At 52.4% G+C, this 12,787-nt stretch overlaps 1 protein-coding gene across 2 annotated transcripts in view; it reads left to right on the top strand.

Moving 5' to 3' along the window:
• Positions 1-12,614, top strand: part of IL34 (interleukin 34) — a 76,674-nt gene extending 64,060 nt beyond the window's left edge. For both annotated transcript variants that reach the window (XM_050772790.1, XM_050772789.1), the window contains exons 3-7: positions 6,103-6,236; positions 8,483-8,560; positions 8,849-9,010; positions 11,555-11,690; positions 11,931-12,614. In XM_050772790.1, the coding sequence (XP_050628747.1) occupies positions 6,103-6,236; positions 8,483-8,560; positions 8,849-9,010; positions 11,555-11,690; positions 11,931-12,121 (701 nt within the window). In that variant the 3' untranslated portion in view covers positions 12,122-12,614. The remainder of the gene's footprint in view (positions 1-6,102; positions 6,237-8,482; positions 8,561-8,848; positions 9,011-11,554; positions 11,691-11,930) is intronic.
• Positions 12,615-12,787: the final 173 nt, after the last annotated feature.

Raw genomic sequence — 12,787 nt, 5'->3', positions numbered from 1 at the left:
TTTTGAGACGGAGTCTCGCTCTGCCGCCCAGGCTGGAGTGCAGTGGCCGGATCTCAGCTCACTGCAAGCTCCGCCTCCCGGGTTCACGCCATTCTCCTGCCTCAGCCTCCCGAGTAGCTGGGACTACAGGCGCCCGCCACCTCGCCCGGCTAGTTTTTTGTATTTTTAGTAGAGACGGGGTTTCACCGTGTTAGCCAGGATGGTCTCGATCTCCTGACCTCGTGATCCGCCCGTCTCGGCCTCCCAAAGTGCTGGGATTACAGGCTTGAGCCACCGCGCCCGGCCGAGACCCTGTCTTTAAAAAAAAAAAAAAAAAGAAAAAGAGAGAAAGAAAAGCAAGGGAGAGGGGTAAAAGCTCCAGGAGGCAGGTCTTAGGACCAGGCAAGGACTGGCTGGGGGATGAGAGAGAGGGAGAGCAGCAGATTTAGGTGGGGGCTGGTGCCCAGGGACTGGGGTGCTGAGGAAGTTGGGCTGCCATAACCAATTAGTATGCCTTGGGTGGCTTAGAGCAACAGCAACGTATGGTCTCACAGTTCTGGAGACTGGAAGTGTGAGATCAGGGTGCCTGCAGAGCTGTGTTCCCTCCAAAGGTGCTGGGAAAGAGCCTCCCTTGCCTCTTCCAGCTCCTGGTGGCTCGTGGCCTCCTTGGCCTGTGGCCTAGTCACTCAGGTCTCCCTCTGTCTTTATGTGGTTTTTCCCTCTGCGTGTCTCTGTGTCCGCTCCTCTTCTTCCTAGGACACTAGTCACTGGATTTAGGGACCTGCCTAAATCCAGGGTGGCCTCATCTTGACATCCTTCATTTAATAACGCCTGTAAGTGGCACAGGACAGTCGAGCCCCCAAGGGGGCTTAGCCTGCAAGGGTTCTTGGCTTTGCCTGGGAGAGAATTCAAGGCAAGCTGGTGGGTAGAAGACAGCTTTACTGAAGAGGCATTACAGCTCCGTGCCAGCTCCTGCAGAGCAGGGCTGTGCCAGAGGAAGCGTACTGAGGAGCAGCTTAGGGCCTTTTGCAGTCATATTTATACCAACTTTTAATTGCATGCAGATAAAGGGGCAGTTTATGCAGACATTTCTAGTAACTTTTTGGGCCATTGGGTCATTGCAATGGAAAGGGGCGGTAACTCCCAGACGTTGCCATGGCAATGGTAAACTGACATAGCACACTGCTGGGCATGTCTTTTGGAATGCTGCTTCCGCCCCGTCCATCCCTGTTTTCACTAGTCCTCAATTTAGTCCAGTGTCAGGACTCCGCCTCTGGAGTTGGTCCTACCTCCTACTTCACAAATACCCCATTTCCAAACAAGGTCACATTCTGGGGTTCGGGTGAACGTGGATTTGGAGGAGATGCTATTTAACCCACTGCACAGGTTCAGATTTGGTCCCCGGGGCTGGGGGTGACAAGCCTCACTTGTCACTGCACATGGGGTCATCTCAGAGAGGGGGCAAGCCCCTCCTGCCCCCCACCTAGGGCCAGGAACAAGGAAGGGAGTACTGTACTCACATGGATCTTTCTTCAGCCTCCTCTCTGTCTGGCAGCTTGTTTTATTTATTTTATTTTTATTTTTATTTTTTTTGAGATGGAGTCTCACTCTGTCACCCAGGCTGGAGTGCAGTGGCGCAATCTTAGCTCACTGCAACCTCTGCCTCTCAGATTCAAATGATTCTCATATCTCAGCCTCCCGAGTAGCTGGGACTACAGGCACCTGCCACTGCACCTGGCTAATTTTCGTATTTTTAGTAGCGATGGGGTTTCACCATTGGCCAGGCTGGTCTCAAACTTCTGACCTCAGGTGATCCACCTACCTCGGCCTCCCAAACTGCTGGGATTACAGGCATGAGCCTCCGTGCCCAGCCTGTCTTGTGGGTTCTTACCTCTGGGCTAAGACAAAGGCAGGGTGGGTATCCTGACTAAGGTCAGGGGTGGCACTGGCTGTGGGGTTCCTGGTGTATAGAGTATGTGGGGGACAGTGGCCTTGAGGTTGGGGCTATGCTGTCCTTGCCTGGTGCCTCTCTGTTAACCTGTTTCTCTGGGTGGGTTGAGGCAGTAAAAAAGGAAACTTACACTTAGCAGTGATGTTTGGGCTGCAGTCTCAGAGGAAGGCTGCCCAGCTAGGGGAGAGGCAGATCATCTGTGGACAGCGTTTCCAGGGCAGTCTGTGTGCCCACCATGCCAGGCTGGGAGGCTCAGTGTCATTCCAAGGCACAGTTCTTGCCTTGAGGCCACAGCTGCCGGGTCCCCAAGGCCCCAGACGGGACACAGAGAAGGGCAGCTGCTGTAGGGTTGAGGGGTGGAGTAGACGGCCAATGGTGATGACCACACAGGAAAAAAGACCCAGTGTGGACAGAGATATTGATTTTTTTTAAAGAAAAGCTGAAGGTTTTAATTGTTATGTGAAATCCCTGTGGACCAGAGGTGGCCCTTGGGACACCAGCTTGCAACTGCTGCTCTAGGTCTGTGGTTCTAGACCCCCAGCCACAGCTTTACCTGGGACCTTGTTAGAAAGGTAGATTCTCTGGCCGCGTCCTCGACTGGTTGAGCAGAGACTCTGGGGCAGGCAGGACGACCTGTGCCTTAACCAGCTCTGCTCCCATTTCTACTGCTTGGGGCAAATCCCCAAATGCACATGTGAAGCGCTCAGCACGCTGGGCTGTGCAGTGTTTAACTGTGTTATGGATTCACATACCAAAGTCAAGGTCGTGAGTGAATGGGGAAGGTGGTGCTAGAGACAGAGACCGATGGGGGCTGGTGCAGGCAGGGGAGACCCTGGCGGGGTGATGGGGAGAGAGGAGTCTCTGGGAGGCTTTGAAAGAGGTCTGTAGTGTGAGAGCGTACCCAGTGCAGGGCAAAGCATGAGCCTAGGAGGCAGGGATGATCTTGACCTGCAAGGGTGGGTGCCAAGCCGAGGGATTCAGGACTTAGAACAGAAAGCAAGCAGATATTAAAGGGCCAAACACTGGTTTAGTTTGTGTTTATCTGTCCCTCTGGCCCAATACTGTATCAGGCACAGGGGAAGAGAGAGAGAGGAAGTGCAAGATAGATTGCAAACTTGCAACTTAGCAAAAAATGTGGGGCTGTGTGGGGTACAGGGCTTGAGGAGGCCTGAGGCTTTGAGCTGATCAAGGGCACTCCGGTGGTAGGTCCCGTAGTGGCAAAGGCCAGGCAGGAGGCCTGAGCAGGGCAGGTGTGGAGAAGGCAGTGGGGAGGTAGCAAATAGGTGGTGTGGCTCAGTCCAGAGGGGCTGTAAGGACAAAGTCTTCCAAGATGCTGGGGAGTGGGGAAAATCCGATCAGTAATTCCTACTCATAGCTGGGGGTGGCTCGGGAGGTGACTCAGCCTGCCTGACTGCTTTTGTCAAAAAAAAAAAAAAAAAAAAAGGAGGATGGTTATTGCTTTTGTCTGTAACAATAATAGATATGGATTATAGAACATAAAAAATGCTCTGAAAGGCCAAGGCCAATTGTGGTGACTCATGCCTGTAATCCCTGCACTTTCGGAGGCCAAGGTGGGAGCATCGCTTGAGCATATGAGTTTGAGACCAGCCTCGTCTCTACAGATTTTTTTTTTTAAATTAACTGGGTGTGGTGGTGGTGGTGCCTGTAGTACCAGCTACTGGGAGGCTGAGGAGGGAGGATTGCTTGAACCCAGGAGTTCGAGGTCGCAGTGAACAATGATGGTGCCACTGCACTCCAGCCTGGGCAACAAAGCAAGACCCTATTTGAAAAGAAAAACATGAAAAAATCTCCCATAGAGATTTGGTAGTCATGGTAGGAACACAGACAGTGTTGAGTCACGCTATTTTTAAGCTTCACTAAGCATATCTAATTTTTCTCATAGCACAGCCATGTCTTTGGCAATGTGGTTTTTATTGGCTACATGCATTATTATGGAACATCTAGGCCATTTCCATATTTTCACTGTTATGAAATAAATGCTGCCCTGTACATCTTTGTTCATAATTTTTTGGTTATATCTTTTTTATTTTTCTTCCAATTTATTCCTAGAAGTGAATTTAGTTGGTGATAGGGTATTGACATTTTTAAGGCTTAGTGGTTTGAAGAGTACAGATACTATTAAATCCATTAATAACAGAAATTGCTAAATTGCTTTCCAGGACAGCACTATTTGGCCAACATCAAGTATTAATTATTAAAATGAAATGAGTTGGGTGTATGGCTGGGCACGGTGACTCATGCCTGTAAATCCAGCACTTTTGGGAGGCAGAGGCAGGGATATCAACTTGAGGCCAGGAGTTTGAGAACAGCCTGGCCAATATGGTGAAACCCCATCTCTACTGAAAATATCAAATATCGGCTGGGTGTGGTAGCGCTTGCTTGTAATCCCAGCTACTTGGCAGGCTGAGGCAAGAGGCATGAGAATTGCTTGAGCCTGGGAGGTGGAGGTTACAGTGAGCTGAGATTGTGCCACTGCACTTCAGCCTGGGCGACAGAGAAAGATTCTGTCTTAAAAAAAAAAAAAAAAGGCCGGGCACGGTGGCTCACGCCTGTAATCCCAGCACTTTGGGATGCTGAGGCGGGCGGATCACGAGGTTAGGAGATCAAGACCATCCTGGCTAACACAGTGAAACCCCGTCTCTACTAAAAATACAAAAAAATTAGCTGGGCGTGGTGGCGGGCGCCTGTAGTCCCAGCTACTCCGGAGGCTGAGGCAGGAGAATGATGTGAACCCGGGAGGTGGAGCTTGCAGTGAGCCAAGATCCCGCCACTGCACTCCAGCCTGGGCAACAGAGCCAGACTCCGTCTCAAAAAAAAAAAAAAAAAAAAAAAAAGGCTGGGAAGCTGGGTGTAGTGGCACTTGCCTCTCATCCCAGCTACTCAGGAGGCCACGGTGAAAGGACCGCTTGACACTAGGAGTTGGAGACAAGCCTGGGCAACATAGCAAATCCCTGTCTCAAAAAAAAAAAAAAAAAAAAAAAAAAGCCCCAACGACCTAAAACCACAAACACAAAAACTTTCATTTGAATATATGAAAAATGGGCCAGGCACGGTGGCTCACACCTATAATCCCAGCACTTTGGGAGGCTGAGGCAGGAGAATTGCTTTAGCTCAGGAGTTCGAGGCAAGTCTGGCCAACATGGCGATACCGTGTCTCTACAAAAAATACAAAAATTAGCAGGTGTAGTAGCATGCAACTGTAGTCCTAGCTACTCTGGAGGCTGAGGCGGAAGGATCGCTTGAGTCTGGGAGTTCTAGGATGCAGTGAACCATGATCCCACTACCGCACTCCAGCCAGGGTGACAAAAAAAAAAAAAATTTATATCTGATTGTTTTAATATGAATTTATTTATCTAGTTAGTGAGTCTGATATTTTGGGTAGTTGCTGGCCTACTTCTGTTTTATTCTTTCTGCTCTGATGGACTTAACCTTTTTTCATATTTGTTGCGAATTCTCTCCTATTTTTTCTGTTCAGTCACTTGGAAATCATTTAGGCTATTTTTGAAGTTACAGTGACCCTCAGTGGCAAAGGATGGTAATGTTTCAGCGGTTCGTTTGTTGCAGGAAGAGACGCAGCCAAGTGTGAGATCTGCTTAATGCCCTAGAATGACCAGACTGGAAAACGCGACTGACCCGCTGGCATAGTCAGCTGGGAGGGACGCTAAGATCAGATAGAGCAGGAAAGAAAGTGGGGTGGATGACTGAAGAGTAATTTGTCAAGTTGAAACCAGAATCCAGGATGATTCGATCTCCTTGAATGTCTGGCTTGGAAAACCCAGCACCAAGCTTTGAAAACATGTCACCGGGACACCAGGGGCTGAGGCTGTCCTGGGCGGGAGGTTGTGCCTGCCTCACGGAGCGAGAGAAGCAGGGAGACCAGACGTCGACCCTGGGGCGTGCTTCCTGGGGGGCTCCCGTGGTTGGCGTGGGGTGGATGTGGACCCTCTGGACTGCTCGTGCCTGCCTGATCTTGCTATTCTGGAGCCAGACCCCAGGGAAAGCATTCCAGATCCCGTGCCCGCCACCACACCTTTCCCATCGGTGCTTGTCACCTATGCGAACGGATGACGGTCGTGCTCGGCTTTGCACGTTGTGGACAGCGTGGATGAGATGGAGGGTGCTCATGTGCTCTTGTTGGGTATGGTCCACAGATATTGGGATCCTCCTTGGCATGGCCTGTGGGAACGAGCATTTGGAGATATGGCCCTTGACGCAGAGTGAGGAGTGCACTGTCACGGGTTTTCTGCGGGACAAGCTGCAGTACAGGAACCGACTTCAGTACATGGTAACCACGTGGGCACCATCTGTGTCCCTGTCCCTGTCCCTGTGTCCCGGGGCTTACCTGGCATAGGCCTCTGGACATTCAGAGCCCTTTCTAGGACCCATGTCAGCCCTGAGCTGACCATGGCCTATTTCTCTGTCTTTCTCTGAAACCTACCCATGCACCTGGTCTGCATTTACTGACCCCTCTCCTGCCATCTCCTGGAGCTTCCACTGCTCTTTGATCTCACTTTAATCCCACCTCCACAGTGGCACTCACCATCTGACTCAGGAATGTACAGCTGGAGCTCTTTGAGGAACCCCAGGCACTTATTAGCCGGGGAGATAAAGACCTAGAAATTGGAGTCTTTGATTTTTTTGCAGAGTGGAGATGTCTGTGTGGCTATATTGCGTCTTTTTTTTTTTTTTTTTGAGACGGAGTCTCGCTCTGTCGCCAGGCTGGAGGGCAGTGGCTCAGTCTTGGCTCACTGCAATCTCCACCTACTGGGTTCAAGTAATTCTCCTGCCTCAGCCTCCCAAGTAGCTGGGACTGTAGGCATGCACCACTATGCCCAGCTAATTTTTGTAATTTTAGTACAGATGGGGTTTCACCATGTTAGCCAGGATGGTCTCCATCTCTTGACCTCGTGATCCGCCCGCCTCGGCCTCCCAAAGTGCTGGAATTACAGGCGTGAGCCACCGTGCCCAGCCCCCCCACTTTTTTTTTTTTTTTTTTTTTTTTTTTTTTTTTTTTTACTTTTTCTAAAAAACTTTTTTTTTTTTTTTTGAGACAAGGTCTTGCTCTGTTGCCTAGGCTAGAGTTCAGTAGATAATCTCAGCTCACTACAACCCCATCTCCCAGGCTCAAATGATCCTCCCACCTCAGCCTCCCGAGTAGCTGGGACTACAGGCATGTGCCAACATGTCCAGCTAATTAAATCTTTTTTTTGAGTAGAGACAGGGTTTCACCATGTTGCCCAGGGTGGTCTTGAACTCCTGGGCTCAAGCCACATGCCCACCTTGGCCTCCCAGAGTGCTGGGATTACAGGTGTGAGCCACCATGCCTGACCTATGTAACTTTTTAAATTAATTAATTTAATTTTTAGAGACAGGGTGTCACTCTGTTGTCCAGGCTGAAGTGTAGTGGCGGGATCATAGCTCAGTGTAACCTTAAACTCCTGGGCTCAAGTGAGCCTCTCTCCTTACAGGCATGAGCCACTGCACTTGGCTTATGTCTTTTTTATTTTAACAGCTTTACTGAGATAGAATGTACATATTTATATATAAAAGACATAATTCACTCATTTGAAGTGCACAACTCAAAGGTTTTTTAGTTCACAGAGTTGTGCAACCATCACCATCGTAGGTTTTATAAGATTCTCGGCCGGGCGCAGTGGCTCACGCCTGTAATCCCAGCACTTTGGGAGGCCGAGGCGGGCGGATCAGGAGATCGAGACCATCCTGGCTAACCCGGTGAAACCCCGTGTCTACCAAAAACACAAAAAATTAGCCGGGCGTTGTGGCGGGCGCCTGTAGTCCCAGCTACTCGGCAGGAGAATGGAGTGAACCCGGGAGGCAGAGGTTGCAGTGAGTCGAGATCACACCACTGCACTCCAGCCTGGGCGACAGATACAGGCTCCGTCTCAAAAAAAAAAAAAAAAAAAAAAAGATTCTCACCCACAAAATAGTATGTTTTTCTTGAAGTAGCGCGCCCTCACTCTTGAGCGTGAAACTTCTGCCTTAATAGGAGCTGCGTATTTTGTTTCGCCCTCCCTGTTTCCCAGAGGAAAGTGAGTTGTTTTTATCCCAGTTAGGAGCCAGGCAGACCTCTCTGCACAGGACCACCTCTACCATCAAAAGGCTGGGCCCTGAGTTCTCTCCTTCTACATCAAAATTCATCTGGAGGCCGGGCGTGGTGGCTTATGCCTATAACCCCAGCACTTTGGGAGGCTGAGGTGGGAGGATTGCTTGAGCCCAGGAGTTCAAGACCAGCCTGGGCAACATGATGAATCCCCATCTCTACAAAAAATAAATAAAAAAATTGTCTGGGCGTGGTGGCACACACCTGTAGTCCCACCTACTTGGGAGGCTGAGGTGGGAGGATTGCTTGAGCCTGGGAGGTCGAGGCTTCAGGGAGCCATGATCCTGCCCCTGCACTCCAGACTGGGTGACAGAGTGAGACTAACTCTTAAAAAAGATCACTTGGGAGGCTGGGGAGCCTGCTGGCCATTTCTACTTCTGGCCTCATAGTTTGTTCCTGTGCCTCTCTAGAAACACTACTTCCCCATCAACTACAAGATCAGTGTGCCTTACGAGGGGGTGTTCAGAATCGCCAATGTCACCAGGCTGGTAAGAATCCCTTCCTGGGCTGGGGGGACCCTGCCTCCTGCAACATCCGGTGGGCCCAGCCTCAGAGGCGCGCTGGCATTGGCAGGTGGTGCTGCTGGCCTGGGGCCTCTCCTCAGCCCCAAGAGCAGGCTGGCCCTTGGCCCAGGCACACGTTTGTTCACTGTCCGCAGTGCACAGCCCGTGTCTGCTCCCTGTGCAGGGGCAAGTTCCTGGTGAGGGGCTGGTCAGATTGCTCAGAACCCAGAGGCTTGTGTCTCTGGGGTTGCAGTGACTTCTCTGTCTCCGCAGCAGAGGGCCCGGGTGAGCGAGCGGGAGCTGCGGTATCTGTGGGTCTTGGTGAGTCTCAGTGCCACTGAGTCGGTGCAGGACGTGCTGCTCGACGGCCACCCGTCCTGGAAGTACCTGCAGGAGGTGCAGACGCTGCTGCTGAATGTCCAGAAGGGCCTCATGGTGAGTCGTGAGGAAGGGTGGCAGGCGGGGCTCATGTGTGTGCACACGTGTGTTCATGTGTGTGTGTTGAGCATGCGCGTGTATGAATCTATGAGGTGTGGCCAAGGGCTGGTGAGGGAAAGGATGAACACACGGAAAGATGGGCACAAGCTGAGGGGCATGGGAGAAGTGGGGGAGGGGTGCAGGAATAGAGGCCTGCGGAAGGAAGAGGTGGCCGTGGTGGCCACGAGAGCTGGGCTCTGGGGACAGGCGATGCCTCTGATCCTGGGCAAGTCATCGTACCCTCTTTGTTTCTGCAACACGAGGGTCCTGGAGGCAGGGTAGGGGAAGAGGGGAAGAATGGATGGAGCACAGGGAATGTTTAGGGCAGTAAAACGCTGCAGGCTTGGCGCAGTGGCTCATGCCTGTAATCCCAGCACTTTGGGAGGCCGAGATGGGTGGATCACCTGAGGTCAGGAGTTCAAGACCTGCCTGGCCAAATGGTGAAACCCCATCTCTACTAAAAATACAAAAATTAGCCAGGCCTGGTGGTGGGCACCTGTAATCCCAGCTACTTGGGAGGCTGAGGGGGGAGAATCGCTTGAACCTGGGAGGCAGAGGTTGCAGTGAGCTGAGATTGCACCATTGCATTCCAGCCTGGGCGACAAGAGTGAAAAACTCCATCTCAAAAAAAAAAAAAAAAAAAAAAAAGATGCTATATAATACGTTCACGGTGTATACATGACATCATGCATTTGTCACAACCCACAGAACTGTACAACAGAGTGTGAACGCTAATGTAAATTATGGACTTTAGTTAATTAAAAAAAAAAAGAGGTCCCCCATCCCCGCCCTGCTCAGAGAAATTGGTCTGAGGCCTCAGGGATATTGGCCTCTAAAATGCCTGAGTTGTAGTAAAAAGGAAGGTGGCAAGATGACCCACGAGGGCCGTGTGTGCTATGGGGCCTCTCCCCGTCCCCACCAGCCCTCCTCAGAACTCTGATGCACACCTGTCCCGGGGACCCACCTGCTGCCCAGCCCAGCCAGCTGCTGACAAGGCCCAGCCTGTGGGCAGAACTTCCCAGGCCAACTGTGAGCTTCCGATGGTGAAAGGGCTTAGGGACCAGCACCTGTTTTTGCAGCTGCCTGGAGCTTTCCTGGGACGAGACTGGTGGGGAGGCTCTCAATTCCTACAAAGTCAGGAGACTCCTTGATCTCCTTGGTGGCTCTTTTTCTTTTTTATTTCATTTCATTTTATTTATTATTTTAGAGATGGGGTCTCGCTGTGTTGCCGAGGCTGGTCTTGAACCCCTGGCTTCAAGTGATCTTCCTGCCTCAGCCTCCCAAAGTCCTGGGATTACAGGCATGAGCCACCCTACCTGGCCTCTGTGGTGGCTTTTTTTTTTTTTTTTTTTTTTTTTTTTTTTTTTTTTTCCTGAGACGGAGTCTCACTCTGTCGCCCAGGCTGCAGTGCAGTGGTGCAATCTCGGCTCACTGCAACCTCTATCTCCCAGGTTCAAGCAATTCTCCTGCCTCAGCCTCCCAAGTAGCTGGGATTACAGATGCCCGTCACCACGCCTGTATTTTTAGTAGAGACGGGGTTTTGCCATGTTGATTAGGCTGGGCTTGAACTCCTGGCCTCAAGTGATATGCCTCCCTCCGCCTCCCAAAGTACTGGGATTACAGGTTGAACCATGGTGTCTGGCCGTCTCGGTCTTTTCATGGCTTTCTGCCCTGTGTTTCCTTGTCTCTGTGACCTTTCTCTTACAAGGACATCAGGCATTGGATTTAGAGCCCACTCGAAATCCAGGATGATGTCCTTCTAAGATACTGAACTTAATTACCTCTGCAAAGAGCCTTTTTCCAAATATGGTCACATTCACAGGTACCAAGGGGTAGGATGAAGACACAGATTTTTGGGGGAGGAGAGGGACAATTTGGCCCAGGACATGCTGCCTGGGTGGTCGCCCCCTTCCAGAAGATCACCCCCACGTTTCCCACGATGCTTTCTGCAGTGGCCCTGACCTCCTATTCAGGGACTTCCTTCCCTCGGTGCCACGGTACACCCCACATGACCCTGTTGTTGCATATCGTGGAGAGAAACCACACCAGCTTGGAGCTGGACGCCCTGCCCTGTGTATGTGACTTAAGCCTCAGTGTCCCTGTGAGGGCCTTCTCTTGTTCCTTGGAGTTGATGGAGGTGTTTGCTTCCTGAGGGACAGTTTTCCCCAGGTCAGGGGGTCCTCATGCAGTGGTGGGTGGCCGTGCCTGGACGCGAGATACCCCACTTTCCTCACTGTCTTGGCCTAAGCCCTTTACTCATTTTTCCAAGGATGGAAAAAAAGCAAAGCCTCTGAGTTGTGCATGGGTGAGAGGTGGCATCTGGGACCCTCCCTATGCCCATAGGAAGAAGATGGTGAGAAATAGCTATCCAGGCTCATGGTCACAGGATGTCTGGTCCTTCTTCCGGGGTTTGGGCAGCTCCAGGTGACTGGACAGCGCTCACGGCTCTCCTGGGGTGCGGCCCCATCTCGCCGCCGCTCCTGACGGTTTCCTCCTTTCCAGGATGTGGAGGTCAGCCCCAAGGTGGAATCCGTGTTGTCCCTCCTGAATGCCCCAGGGCCGAACCTGAAGCCGGTGCGGCCCAAAGCCCTGCTGGACAACTGCTTCCGGGTCATGGAGCTGCTGTACTGCTCCTGCTGTAAGGAGCTCTCAGGGGATGGGGCCTGGAGGTGGGAGGTCGGGCATCTGGGCCCAGGCCAGCTGGCAGGGCCGGCATCCTCCCGGGCATATCTTCTGCTCCCCAGGGCTACAAGCCATTTCTGGAAGCCAGGATGGGACCTGGGTAGGGTGGGGGGACCCGCACACGTGGCTTGGTTTGGTGGGGAGGGTGGTCTTGAACACTGCTGCAGTCTTTTTTTTTTTTTCCTACCCCTTGCAGGTAAACAAAGCTCCGTCCTAAACTGGCAGGACTGTGAGGTGCCAAGTCCTCAGTCTTACTGCCCAGAGCCCTCATTGCAATATGCGGCCACCCAGCTGTACCCTCCGCCCCCGTGGTCCGCCAGCTCCCCGCCTCACTCCACAGGCTTGGCGAGGCCGGTCAGGGCACAGGGCGAGGGCCTCTTGCCCTGAGCACTCTGGATGGTGACTGCAGATAGGGGCAGCCAGACCAGCTCCCACAGGAGTTCAACTGGACCTGAGACTTCGAGGGGTGGTGGTGAGACCCCCCTTGGGAGAGGACCCTGGGGAAGGGGGTTTTTCCTTTGAGGGGGATTCTGCGCCACAGCAGGGCTCAGCTTCCTGCCTTCCATAGCTGCCATGGCCTCACCTGGAGCGGAGGGGACCTGGGGACCTGAAGGTGGATGGGGACACAGCTCCTGGCCCCTCCTGGTGCTGCCCTCACTGTCCCCCCGCCTGAAGGGGGTGCTGAGCCTCCTGTGGCCCGCAGCAGTGAGGCCACAGCCGTGGGTTGCAGGGAGACGGGCAGCACGACGTGGCCATTCTAGGACCCCCCAGGCTGGCAGACTGGGGAGCTGGGGGCAGAGGGCGGTGCCAAGTGCCACATCTAGCCATAGCGGATGCTCTTCCAGTTTCTTTTTTCTATTAAACACCCTGCTTCCTTTGGTTTGCTTTGCTTTGCATCTTCAGGGGTGAACCTGGAGGGGATGGGAGGTGGCCAAGCGCAGGAAGTCAATCGGGGCGGGGCTGAGGGTGTGGATTCGGAGTGGATGGAGCCTGCCCAAGGGATGTGGAATGAGAAGGATGCCAGGGATGGAGTTCTGGATCTGCCTAGCCCAG

Source organism: Macaca thibetana, chromosome 20 (genome assembly GCF_024542745.1).
Source record: "Macaca thibetana thibetana isolate TM-01 chromosome 20, ASM2454274v1, whole genome shotgun sequence".
In the NCBI taxonomy this organism is placed as follows: Eukaryota; Metazoa; Chordata; class Mammalia; order Primates; family Cercopithecidae; genus Macaca; species Macaca thibetana.
The sequence above is the reverse complement of the archived record's forward strand: the minus strand, read 5'-3'. Positions and strand labels throughout refer to the sequence as shown.